Source organism: Lactuca virosa, chromosome 3, assembly GCF_052849685.1.
Source record: "Lactuca virosa cultivar CGN04683 chromosome 3, Lactuca_virosa_CGN04683_v6, whole genome shotgun sequence".
NCBI classification, from domain to species: Eukaryota; Viridiplantae; Streptophyta; class Magnoliopsida; order Asterales; family Asteraceae; genus Lactuca; species Lactuca virosa.
Window position 1 is genome coordinate 284,157,628 of NC_136428.1, and position 14,611 is coordinate 284,172,238.

The 14,611-nt window shown below is 42.3% G+C and overlaps 1 protein-coding gene across 1 annotated transcript; it reads right to left on the minus strand.

The window, feature by feature from the left end:
• Window positions 1–13,398: 13,398 nt before the first annotated feature.
• On the minus strand, window positions 13,399–14,241 carry LOC145162985 (uncharacterized). Its single transcript, XM_079081928.1, has one exon. It carries the CDS (start codon window positions 14,206–14,208, stop codon window positions 13,993–13,995), a length of 216 nt encoding a protein of 71 aa, XP_078938054.1. The 5' UTR covers window positions 14,209–14,241; the 3' UTR covers window positions 13,399–13,992.
• Window positions 14,242–14,611: the final 370 nt, after the last annotated feature.

The following is a 14,611-nucleotide window of genomic DNA, read 5'->3' on the forward strand; positions in this document are numbered from 1 at the left end:
CTCCAGTGAAGTCAGCGTTCAGGGGTTCTATCATTGTTCAGGTATGGTCGGCAATTGTCTATGAATGAACTTTGGAGTTCAAGGCACTACCGTTTCTAGGACAGGACTGGTACATGAAGAGGGTAGTGACAGTTGCGGGTGTTAGATGTATAAGTGTTCATACATTGGATGTTCAAGAGAAATGCACTTTCGCATGGGTTGTGTTCGGTCAGAGTTAAGTGGTGCTGCAAGATTTGAAGTAGGAATGAGGATTCGTTACTTAGGGTAAAGGCTAAGGCCTCTAGGTGTTACCATGGGAAGATGGATTGAGGTGTCAGATTGGACCAGATTTCAAGAGTACTCTTCAAGATTTCAAAGGATGGGCTGTCATAGGGTGTAACTGGTGATTGAACACCAGCATTGGTAAGCATAGGTTGTCATCAATGGGATATCAGAAAGCAAGAAGGATTGGGAATCCTTTAATTCTCGTGTGCCGTGAAGACTTAGTCGGATCTAAGTGGGGGAGAGACTTTTTATTAAGTTCTCCAAATGTGAGTTCTGGTTGCACGAGGTGCAATCGCTTGGGCACCCTATGACGAGGGTTGCTTCAACTTCACCAAGTCCCTTTCACTACTACTAACACTGCTCCCAGCACTACTCTCATCACTCAGAGTCCCACAAAGCACAAAGCAAGTAGCATTCAAACAAAAGGGAAATCTAACCAGAACATAATCAAGCATATCTATCCACACAACAAGAATCTGTACTAGCATGCGATGCTAAGCTCATATAATCAGGCATAACCTAAACAGGCTATCCTATTACTGTCTACTCAATACTAGCATGCAATCCTCATAAGCTGAAGCACATAAAGCAGGCACATAAGGCATCATTCCTAGATCCTTAGTCCTATTCTAGCATGCTGTTCTACTGAAACTGATAAACATAATATAAACTTGTATGGGTATCTTGGGGTAAACTTACTTGAGCTCGGCTGATTGCACGCATCACACACTTTGTTCTTCTCAAAGTTCTTTTCTCTTTTCAGATTCTTTTCAAACTCATTTTTTTTTATAAAAATGGTTTTTCCTTTTGAAAATTTTCATACCAAGCCCTTAGTTTGAGTTCAGACACACCTAAGAGTATGTCTGAATCCCTCAAACAAAGGCTCTGATACCAACTTGTAACATCCCCAAAATTCAAGGCCAAAAATTTCATTTGTAAATAAGTTATTACATAAACCATCAGTATAAAAGCATTCATAATAATATCTCGCGTCAAGCCAAAGTGTCAGTAATCAAAACATATTATCATAAAACCATATCAGAGTGTGATCCCAAAGATCTCATGTGCGGAAAACATAGTGTGATGCGCTGCGATCGAGCCGGCTCCTTTCCTTGAAAACAAAGTACCTGAAACCAAAACTGAAAACTTTAAGCACGAAGCTTAGTGAGTTCCCCAGATACCACATACCATACAAACCAACTGATCCAAGCATGCCATACATAGCCAAGAGCCATACATAACCAACATATCCATAATCAAGTAAGGTGTTATGTGCCAAACATAGTCTTGCGGTTATGCCACGGGCCGCACGTGGTCTTCCTGGTCAAGCCTGGGGCCACTCCCTGGGTCTTACAGACAAGTGCCAAGGGCCACCCCCTGGTCTTTCATGCAAGTATCACAAAGACAACTATACAGACTACTCTACTAGGCCACTCCGCAAATAGTGTGCCAGGAGCCACCCCCTGGCCTTTCATACACAATAGCATACAGTGCGCCAGGAGCCACCTCCTAGTCTTTCATACATATTGCCTAGGGCTAACCCCCGGGTCTTCCTACCATACATAATAACATACTGTGTGCCAGGAGCCGCCTCCGGGTCTTTCATGCATTATGGCTAGGGCTAACCCCCGGGTCTTCCTACCATACATAATAACATACTATGTGCAAGGAGCCTCCTCGTGGTCTTTCATGCATAATGCCTAGGGCTAACCCCCGGGTCTTCCTACCATACATAAACTAAATGGGTCGGCATTGTGGCCGTAGACCCATACAAACAGTGAGGAGACTCACCTCGCACTGCTGAACTCTGTTGATAACCCTCTGGCTGCTGACCGACCACTTTCTGAACCGCTGCTCCACTAGCTCCCCGAGCTACTAATATCAGTAAAACACTTAGTTCCAAACTGAACTCTAGAAGTCAAACTAAGTCAACTCTGGTTAAAATCAAAGTCCTGGCCAAACTCAACCTTCCAGTTGACTCGACTCGCCGAGTCAACCCGAAGACTCGCCGAGTCCTTAAACTCAGAAGCTCTCAAAATACGACCCAACTCGCCGAGTCACCCCAGGACTCGTCGAGTTCAACGATCTCTGAGTCCCATCCTGTCCAACTCACTGAGTCACCACTTAACTCACTGATATGCGTCTTAACCAGAAGAGGTTGGAGGTTCTGCGACCTGACTCATCGAGTCCAAGAACAGACTCGCCGAGTCCTAGGCAATCTTCAACAGACTCGCCGAGTTGTTCTTCCAACTCGCCGAGTCCATGCACATATTCATACAACTCGTCGAGTACACCCATGTGACTCGCCGAGTCTCTCCAGTTCTCAATCCATACAGTGGCTTTTCGAGCCATGCAGAGGCTCCAATCCATAGATCCACTCTTCTACAGTCTATCCCCCACATAAAGTTGCAAACTTTACTTGAAACCAAGGAGATATATGCCCAAAACACTCTAGGGCTAGGGTTTAAGACAAATGGGCTTCACCAATGACTCATTGACTGCTGCTTTAAGACATTCTGGACCATCACAACCCTAGATCTGAAGTAGCAACCTCAGATCTAAGCCCCAAACCTGAAATAGACCTCAATCTTGCCAAAATAGCCCCAAATCTCATTCAATAATAGATCTAGATGCAAAAAGGGTGAAGGTAACAGCTTATTACCTCTAAGATGACCTCCCACTGAAGATTAATCCAAATCTCTGCAAACCCCTTTGATCCAAGCGTCTTGATCTTCAAGATCTCTTCACAAAACCACTTATCTAAGCTCCAAATTGCTTCCAAGGACTCTCACTCACGATTTAGGGTTTCTGGATCTCAAAAGGGTAGCAAAGAGGCTGGGGAAGGGATGTAATGTTCTTTAAATAGGGCACAACCCTCGGGATTAGGGTTTTTCTAGTCCAGACCAGACTCGCCGAGTCCACTAGCCGACTCGCCGAGTCGGTCACTTACTTTATGCCCCGGATCCCGCTCCGACTCGTCGAGTTCCTCCCTGGACTCGACGAGTTGACTCTTGACTTAGAGCCTTTCCTTTCTTTTCTTGGTCTTTCTGATTCTAGGTGTTACAACACTCCCCCACTTAAACTAGACTTCGTCCTCGAAGTCTGCCACGACCAACTACCTTACCATCTGGTCGCCACTTTACCACAAGGTACACACTCCGCCCATCCGATCCAAACCTTGAAGGTGTCATCTTCAGAATAAACTGTTACTTACTACCTTCGAGTACAACACTTTTATCCAACCGGTAATCGTACCGATACTCCTGATACACTTACCCTTGATTCGCAAGGGGTTTACCCTTTTACCCTACACTGTCACTGGCCTTTCTAAGGCACTTTCCACAAGCAACAACCTTCCCAATTTCCTTCGAGGACCGATCCTCTGCTGAAACCACAATCTCGGCCACTCCCAGTGTCGGCCATCATACCAATACTCACGGAATAACCCCATACAATGCTCCAATACTGAAAGCTCCACCCAATCGTGAGAATTCAGACAATCCTTCGGGTAGCAGATCCCTCTCTGCTACGTTTAAGGCTCAGACGAGAACGGCGTCACCGAGCCAAATCCTTTACTATGAGATCATTCGATCCCGCGATGAGCAGCTTAGCATCATCCGATCAGCTCACGGCTTTTCACACCGAATCCCTTACCATCATTCCTTCCTGTACTCCTGTTGACTCCCATCCGCCTACCGGATGAACTGAGACCGCCCTGGTCCCAACTGATCTACCATTACCCGAAATACCGGTTTCCCCCATGCCACCTCGGAGATACGGGCCCCCACCCACACTCCGCGAACTAAGCTACTAATGAATGCCACGGCTTACCCGCAGTCTTACGCCACTCTTGGTCTCCAATGACCTACCGCCTTCCGAACCCAATCATAATGTGGCCCACTCACATCCGGACGGCTGCCCTGTCCTGAACTTAACTATCTGGAAAACCCTGCCACTGAATCACACACCTGATACATTCGCACTAGCGAATAGGGACCGACGAATGCTACGGGCCACCCCGTAGTCTTACTATACTCGCTCTGTCAACTAGTGAATGCTACGGCCACCCACATAGTCTTACAACACTTCTGCGCTGCCAGCCAACTAAAGCTACGGGCCACCCCGCAGTCTTGCTAAACCAGTGCTACGGGCCACACCGCAGCCTAACTATACTCACATATGATTGCTACGGGCCACACCGCAGTCTTACTAAACTAATGCTACGGGCCACACCGCAGTCTTATTAAACTAATGCTACGGGCCACACCGCAGTCTAACTAAACTAATGCTACGGGCCACACCGCAGTCTAATTATCCTCACATACGATTGCTACGGGCCACACCCCAGTCTTACTAAACTAATGCTACGGGCCACACCGCAGTCTTACTAAACTAATGTTATGGGCCACACCGCAGTCTAACTATCCTCACATACGATTGCTACGGGCTACACCGCAGTCGCACCACACTTCGACGCTATCTGCTAACCATTGCTACGGACCGCCCCGCAGTCTTACCACACTCTTCTTACTATCTGACCACTGGTGAATGCTACGGCCATCCGGTAGTCTAACAACACCTTTCCACACCGACTGGCTGCTAGTGGATGCTACAACTAACCCATAGTCGAGCATACAAGCACAATCTAGTACCCCCAAGCGGTACTCATGTCCCAACTGGAACTCCCAACCGATTCCTCTGCAATCTACTACCAGACATCTCGAGAATGAGGTCTCACAATTGGCAAGTTTTCCAAACTTCCAATTCACACTATCCTCAATTCATACAGCCACCTGGGCCGTCTTTCTTCCTGACAGGAGAGCGAAACTTATCCTAGTTTCAAAACCGCTTCTGCTCCCATAACATGATTGTTTCTCCCCCACTTAGCTTCAGCTAAGTCTTTACTGCACGCGAAAACCCGAGTATTTCCATTCCTTCCTCCCTTGCACAAAAGGCATGATAACTACCATCGCCTTGATGTCGCTAGCGATCCATCACTAGTCCGCTCCAAATACCGCTTTTGGTCATAATCGAGATAATATTGGACACTTCGAACCCGAAGTGAGGGATGACCCTACACTAGCTACTAATAGTTCCCGGTATGCAATTAGCATATGACAATTCTGAAAGTACAATCCGAATACAAGCAGAGAGACAACTCATATATACTATCACCTGAGTCCGGGGTAAGAACAACCCTAATACACATAGAATCGAAAATAGCCATAGATACGTACCTGCAACATTCCTTACTGTAATCCAGATCTCCCTCATCTGTCACTGCAAGGCCCTACCCTCTCACCTATCTGTAATCCTCGAAGTTGTCGGGGCAAACGCACTCCCTGCTCCTCCCCTCACCGTCGGGCAGTCAGCCTTCTTATGTCCCACCTGATTGTAGTGAAAACATAATGGGCTTGCCCCCTGTGGGCAGTCCCAGCTGACGTGACCATCACTGCCACACTTGTAGCAGCCTGAACCCCTGGAACGACAAACTCCCTCGTGTGGTTTCCCGCACGTGCTGTACTGACTTCGGACCTGCCGACCTACTAATCGCTGATCTGAAGTCTTGGGTCTCTTCCCGGGACCCTCCAAAGTATAAGTATGATCCGACCTCCTCTTCGCAATGTACTCCAAATCAATCTCCCTTTCCCGCGCCCTGGCAATCATAGAGTCCGGGGTCGGGCATGCCGAGAAGCTGACATGCTCCCGAATATCAGCTCTCAACATGTCATGATAGCGGGTCCTCTGCATCTCATCATCCCCTGCATACCGAGGCACCAATAAGGCCCTCTCCCGAAACTTGGCGGTAATCTCCGCCACCGACTCTGTCGTCTGTCTCATGTCTAGGAACTCTCTGGCAAGCTGCTGAAGCTCCACCGCCGCGCAAACTCCGCCCTAAACCTGGGTACAAAGTCTGACCAGGTCATAGCCTCGACGACCGAGGCTCCCAATGAGTCACCAACCGACTCCCACCAATCTCTAGCTCTGTCTCTCAAACATACCACCACAAGGCGGACCTTCGACCCCTCCGAGCAGAAGCTCGTCAACTATGCAGACTCAATGTCTGCGATCCATCTCCTGGCAGCAATGGGGTCCTTCACCCCGTGAAAATCCAGCGCACCACTCCCTCTGAAGTCCTTGAAGGACAGTGTGCGCGTACTCGCCTGGCCAGACGCCAAATCACTCCTGAAAGCTCGGAGGCGATCCTCCATCAGCTCAATGATCCCCTCCTTGATCGACCCGAAAATGACCGGGGTCGCCTCAAGGATGCCTCTCGTAATCTCAGACGCGATGAACTCGCGTAACCCATCATCAACTTGCTCGGATCCCGCGCCCGAGCCCAATCCTGATCCAGATCCTGAGCCTCCTGCTCCATGTCGCGTGGTCACCATACTGGAGATAAACACATAAATGTCCGGATCAAAACATACCCCAAGAGGTCTCACACATTATCCAAGATTCCTGGTTCCATCTCGGCCCTCCTTGACTTGAGTACGTATCCTCTGCTTCCAGTAGTACGGGCTCATACTACCTTCCACATCTATCCGTACTTTCCTTAAGGGTTGCTTCAAATTCACCAAGTCCCTTTCACTACTACTAACACTGCTCCCAGCACTACTCTCATCACTCAGAGTCCCACAAAGCACAAAGCAAGTAGCATTCAAACAAAAGGGAAATCTAACCAGAACATAATCAAGCATATCTATCCACACAACAAGAATCTGTACTAGCATGCGATGCTAAGCTCATATAATCAGGCATAACCTAAACAGGCTATCCTATTACTGTCTACTCAATACTAGCATGCAATCCTCATAAGCTGAAGCACATAAAGCAGGCACATAAGGCATCATTCCTAGATCCTTAGTCCTATTCTAGCATGCTGTTCTCCTGAAACTGATAAACATAATATAAACTTGTATGGGTATCTTGGGGTAAACTTACTTGAGCTCGGCTGATTGCACGCATCACACACTTTATTCTTCTTAAAGTTCTTTTCTCCTTTTAGATTCTTTTCAAACTCGTTTTTTTTTTATAAAAATGGTTTTTCCTTTTGAAAATTTTCATACCAAGCCCTTAGTTTGAGTTCAGACACACCTAAGAGTATGTCCGAATCCCTCAAACCAAGGCTCTGATACCAACTTGTAACATCCCCAAAATTCAAGGCCAAAAATTTCATTTGTAAATAAGTTATTACATAAACCATCAGTATAAAAACATTCATAATAATATCTCGTGTCAAGCCAAAGTGTCAGTAATCAAAACATATTATCATAAAACCATATCAGAGTGTGATCCCAAAGATCTCATGTGCGGAAAATATAGTGTGATGCGCTGCGATCGAGCCGGCTCCTTTCCTTGAAAACAAAGTACCTGAAACCAAAACTGAAAACCATAAGCACGAAGCTTAGTGAGTTCCCCAGATACCACATACCATACAAACCAACTGATCCAAACATGCCATACATAGCCAAGAGCCATACATAACCAACATATCCATAATCAAGTAAGGTGCTATGTGCCAAACATAGTCTTGCTAAGGTGCTATGTGCCAAACATAGTCTTGCGGTTATGTCATGGGCCGCACGTGGCCTTCCTGGTCAAGCCTGGCGCCACTCCCTGGGTCTTACAGACAAGTGCCAAGGGCCACCCCCTGGTCTTTCATGTAAGTATCACAAAGACAACTATACAGACTACTCTACTAGGCCACTCCGCATATAGTGTGCCAGGAGCCACCCCCTGGTCTTTCATACACAATAGCATACAGTGCGCCAGGAGCCACCTCCTGGTCTTTCATACATATTGCCTAGAGCTAACCCCCGGGTCTTCCTATCATACATAATAACATACTGTGTGCCAGGAGCCGCCTCCGGGTCTTTCATGCATTATGGCTAGGGCTAACCCCCGGGTCTTCCTACCATACATAATAACATACTATGTGCAAGGAGCCTCCTCGTGGTCTTTCATGCATAATGCCTAGGGCTAACCCCCGGGTCTTCCTACCATACATAAAGTAAATGGGTCGGCATTGTGGCCGTAGACCCATACAAACAGTGAGGAGACTCACCTCGCACTACTGAACTCTGCTGATAACCCTCTGGCTGCTGACCGACCACTTTCTGAACCGCTGATCCACTAGCTCCCCGAGCTACTACTATCAATAAAACACTTTGTTCCAAAACTCTAGAAGTAAAACTAAGTCAACTCTGGTTAAAGTCAAAGTCCTGGTGAAAGTCAACCTTCCAGTTGACTCGACTCGCCGAGTCAACCCGAAGACTCGCCGAGTCCTTAAACTCAGAAGCTCTCAAAATACGACCCAACTCGCCGAGTCACCCCAGGACTCGTCGAGTTCAACGATCTCTGCGTCCCATCCTGTCCAACTCACTGAGTCACCACTCAACTCACTGATATGCGTCTTAACCAGAAGAGGTTGGGGGTTCTGCGACCTGACTCGTCGAGTCCAAGAACAGACTCGCCGAGTCCTAGGCAATCTTCAACAGACTCGCCGAGTTGTTCTTCCAACTCGCCGAGTCCATGCACATATTCATACAACTCGTCGAGTACACCCATGTGACTCGCCGAGTCTCTCCAGTTCTCAATCCATACAGTGGCTTTTCGAGCCATGCAGGGGCTCCAATCCATAGATCCACTCTTCTACAATCTATCCCCCACATAAAGTTGCAAACTTTACGTGAAACCAAGGAGATATAGGCCCAAAACACTCTAGGGCTAGGGTTTAAGACAAATGGGCTTCACCAATGACTCATTGACTGCTGCTTTAAGACATTCTGGACCATCACAACCCTAGATCTGAAGTAGCAACCTCAGATCTAAGCCCCAAACCTGAAATAGACCTCAATCTTGCCAAAATAGCCCCAAATCTCATTCAATAATAGATCTAGATGCAAAAAGGGTGAAGGTAACAGCTTATTACCTCCAAGAGGACCTCCCATTGAAGATTAATTCAAATCTCTGCAAACCCCCTTGATCCAAGCGTCTTGATCTTCAAGATCTCTTCACAAAACTACTTATCTAAGCTCCAAATTGCTTCCAAGGACTCTCACTCACGATTTAGGGTTTCTGGATCTCAAAAGGGTAGCAAAGAGGCTGGGGAAGGGATGTAATGTTCTTTAAATAGGGCACAACCCTCGGGATTAGGATTTTTCTCGTCCAGACCAGACTCGCCGAGTCCACTAGCCGACTCGCCGAGCCGGTCACTTACTCTATGCCCCGGATCCCGCTCCGACTCGTCGAGTTCCTCCCTGGACTCGACGAGTTGACTCTTGACTTAGAGCCTTTCCTTTCTTTTCTTGGTCTTTCTGATTCTGGGTGTTACAACTCTGATATGGTTTTTTGATAATATATTTTGATTATTGACACTTTGGTTTGACATGAGATATTAATATGAATGTTTTTATACTGATGGTTTTATATAATAACTTAATTAAAACGAAATTTTTTGGTCTTGAATTTTGGGATGTTTCATGATTCTAAGGCGATTTTCAGAGGGTTTAAAGTGAAGAACGCAGATCTAAAGTAGACGATTCAATTTCTATTCGTAGTTTAGTAAGATTTATCGTTTAGACTTTATTTCCTACTGTTTGTAATCCGTTTTTAGCCATGTCAGGCTAGAAACTTAGATTTCAGTTTCACAGGACGTAACCTTTTCGTATGATTAATCATTAAGCACTATGTTTGACTACGATTACTGTTTAGTTTGATCAATTCTGTGTTTAATTGAGTGTTTGATTTTGATTTCAATTTCTGTTGTCCACTTAAATTGTTTGTGAATCATTCTAGTCATCTAATTGTTTAGAACTGTAATTGTCTAAATTAATTGGTAAAAAGTGACATATATTAGATTAATTCTGCATTTAGGGTTAACTCTAATATGAAATGATCAAACAAGTTTTTCCGCTTCCGAGCTTATGAGAGGTATTGAACTTCACTTGGAAATTACACTGTGTCTAATGCAACTTTTCTTTGTTAATCAAGAGCTTGTTTGGTTAATTTAGTAAAGAGTTAGGTTTAATTCAAAGAACTCATTTTGATTAAATAATTTTTGTAATAGAGGTCATTGGAGCTTGTTAATGAACTTCAGTACCAGTTTTAACAAGTACATAGTCAAATACTGTGTTGAGGGTTAACTATATGATCAGGGGAGTCAACGCGAAACTGGAATTACTTTCTCTTATTTGAATTTCCACTACTTTAAATTTAGTTATTCTTTTTTCATTTTCGATTTCTATTAGTTCAATTTTCAGAAATAAAACCCCCCCTTTTTATGTTTATTGCATTCATCAAGAATTAGTTCACGCCTTACGTAAAGAGGTGTAAACATTAGGACGTGTCCCTGATGATCCGACCCTGCTTACTTGTACTACCTGCTAGTGCAATAGAGCAAATAATTTATATTTTTATTTGTTTAAGTCGTGTACGACAACGGTCTTAACACATGCCATAGCTACAATACATGAAATGGCTGATAGTGGAGACAAATTTGGGTAGCTTTACACTTATGTCAACAAAGTGTATTGGCTTCAAACTTGGAAGGAAGCTTACTATTACACTGTGGACCCTATAAAGGGTAGAGCCATGTGGCAAAAAAGTACATGTCTAATGGAATTAACACCACCACCACATCACACTCAACCTGGGAGACCAAAGACTAATAAAAAGAGAAGTGAAGATGAAAAGTATGATAGTCAAAAGCATAAGCATGGGGCAAGTGAACCTAAAAAACTTACCATAAATTTTGTTAGCGTCAGGTGTGGGAAATGCAACAATAGGGGTCATAACTCCAGGACTTGCAAGGGTGAAGGAGAGAATGCAGGAAACAATCAAGGAGGGAATGCAGGAAGCACTCAAGGAGGGAATGGAGGTGGTAGTCAAGGTAGGAGTTAGTGTATTTTGTTAAAAAGCTTATCTTTTGGATGTAATGGTTTAGAACCACTTTTGTGCATTTGGATGTAATGGTTTAGAACCACTTTTGTGCATTTGCATGTAATGGTTTAGAACTACTTTGTTGTTATGGTTTTATTTTGGTCATTTAGCCCTTTTGGTCATGAATTTAATGTCATCCTTTTGTGATTGTTAAAGAATGATGTTTATGGTGTATTTCTAACAGTTTACCACATTTAGAGGCTTTGATAACTTTGTTCTTAAACAACAAATAAACATTAACATTAGGTGATAACTACATTACAGTGTCATTACAACCATCAAAAGGGTACACATTTATGAAGTTGTCCAAAATAACCCTAAATCGATATTACAACATAAAATAGCAAAAAACTACCACATTCCCCTGTTACAATATCATAATCCAAAAACACCCAAAATTCCATGAAACTACAGGGGTCCCTAATTCCTAAATCCTAAATGAAAAACACCCAAACCACCACAAATAGTAACCAACTTGCAAACAAACACATCTTCAGTTTTGCCACTTGATAGTTTGCATTTTTGATATTTCTCAATAATCCGGGTATTCTCAGCATAGTTCTTGCACACATTGGAGGATCAATCCATCCTAAGAATCTGCATCTGAACACCTCAAGATAAAAAAAAAAAAGATAAACATGAGGGTGATTTTCCAAAATGAGGGTGAAATACCAAACTGGAACATTTACCTGTTGAGGGCAGAAAAGAAACCTCCAACTAGGGTTTGTTGATGTCCAAGAGGTGCGAACCACCGCAACCCTACAACAGAAACACATCACCATTTTGATTGTTGATGTCTAAGAAGTTGCGAACACAGAGTATGAGTAGGGAAGAATATGAAGTTCGTGAAGGTTGAAGATGGAAAAGTGAGGTAACTAGCTCCTGCTTTTATTTTGAATAATGTTGCGAAAACGATCCCTATAGGTGTAAAGAGGAAAATACCTTCGTCTTTATTGCAGGTAACGACACATATGGACGGAAGTTAGTGTGAGGGACCAAAAAAAAATAAAAAGATCCAATTTTGGACCAGTGATACATCAACATTTTGTTTTGGACAAAAAGCACATAAATTGCCAACCATAAGGACCATTTTTGCAATTTTGTCAAAATAAAAATAAAAAATAAAATAAAAACATATTTAATTCAAATTTTACTGGCTCAAAAAGTGATGTTAGAATGAAACCGTTGTTTATTTTTTATTTTTATTTATTTATTTAATTTTTTTTTGAAAAGCTTAAGGTTTTTTCTAGTCTTTTTTAACTTTAATGGTTGCATGTGTATAAATAATATAGTTTATTAGTATTTTTTGTACTAAATAAAATTGAATTATATTTTTGTATAATTTTGAAACAAATATTTATTTATTTTTTTTGTTTTGTACAGTTTTGAAACTTTACACCCTCCTTAAGTCGTTTTGTACAAGTCATTTTGTTAAACCCGCCGAAATATGATAATTTTTTGATTTTCTAACTTTATGTTTAAAAATACTAAATTAGTGATTTTAAGACTTCCCAGAAGATTCCGATTAGCATGTTAAAAAAGTCACTTATCTTGAGTACCCCACCACCCAGACCGAAGTCGTCATCTCTCCACCCATTGTCACTATCAGCCCTTACCACCACCGTTATCCACAGCCTCATCTTCATGTACACCACCACAATCAAGATGAAATTAGGTACCAAAATTAAATTGGCATATAAGTACGATCAAATCAAATATGGAATGTTGAAACTAAGAAAGGAAATGAAATCGAGATTTTCAGAAACCAAAATAGTTGTTGGACAGTTGGAGGCTCATCGATTTGGAAGCGGTAAAGTTGACTAGTTATATTTCTACCAAATATAGCAAAAAAAACATTCGTATATTAATTTTATGACTTTATCAATTTAACCAATTAAGTATTTCAGTAGTGATTAAACTCTTAGACCGTTTAAAATTTTATTTTTCCCAGTCAAAATACATATAATTATAATCTATTTCCACAATTTTGTTGATTTAGCTAGCTACTAAATTGTTTTTTGGTTGTTATGCTAATGGGTATGTGCCCAAATTGGTAGAAAATGATAGGTTTAGAAATTAAATCGATAAAATTTAGTGTGTACTTTGTTCTACTAAACCGGAGGAATGATTTTAAGATGATAAGAAGATACAGAGATTTTATCACTACTAGAATATAATTGAACAAATATATTGATAAAATGTGATAGTTCAAGAGTTTTATTATCCTTATAGCACTATTTGGTATAAATTATTGATGCATATACATGACCCAATGTTCATAGACACCACACACGAATACAACATATGCCATGTACGTTTATGGCCCCGTTTGTTAATTACACATGATGGAAAATGTTGTGGAACAAAGTGGACAAGGACTCACATTAATCTCTTGGTTAGCAAGATGTGAATTTCCTCTTCATCTTCATCATTGAAAAAATAACTACAAAGTTTGTCTGTCCGATACAATCTAGTAGGGTAAATTATAGCTTCATCCAATCTCAACTTCTTGCTAAACATGTGACTTTATTTATAATATTTGTAGTTTCCAAAAAAAAAAATCCAATCTCAACTACTCCTATACTGTATAAGAAAAGCAACCCAAACAAAACGACTTGATTCGGTCTTGCACATAGTAATGCTTTCCTGAAAACAATTCTATTCATTCCAAAAGGAAAAATGCAAAACTCTTGTAAAACTTCCATGCAAAGATGATTAGCCATCTACAATCATTCACACTTGTAACCAAGAGAAAACTTGTATTCCTTCAAACTATGTAAGACGTTAAAACGAAGTATGTATATGAATACCGATAGTGACAACCAAAATGGTATAAATACAAAAATACAAGATAGCATGAATCAGAATGGCTATGGCACTGGTGTACATGTTACCAAACTCTATCACCCTGGTTCTTGCTGGCATCTGAAATAGCAACCCTGGTGACAATAGGATAAACATAGCGACTGCTACAACTGCTGGCCCTAAATCTATATGCATCGTGTGTAAGTATGTAAGTAAGTAGAGGGGAGTGATTTACTTAGTGAGTAAGGGAGATGAAGCTATGTTTTATGGGTGGGGGTGGGGGGACATTGGCTACTTTTTTGGTCATCAGATTACAATAACTCATGTTCCTTTTTTGTAATGCTTTTAAAAATTCAAAGTAATAAAGGAGCTCTCAAGTGCTCTATATCCTTGTATATTTATAGTTATACGTTAGATGTTTTTAAGTCCTCATTTGTTTAGCACAACACAACGCAGCTATATCATGTTCATATTATTGGACCTAGACACGTAACAATAAAATAAAGTTGCAGTTTTTTATCCCATAAAATGTGAAAGAAGGTATGAGAGTGATTGAATCTTGATCTCTGTGCGGAAGACGTGAACATGTAATGTCATA

Excerpts from the sequence above, each read along its gene's own strand:
- LOC145162985 (XM_079081928.1), bottom strand. The coding sequence starts at position 14,208 with ATGCATATAGATTTAGGGCCAGCAGTTGTAGCAGTCGCTATGTTTATC.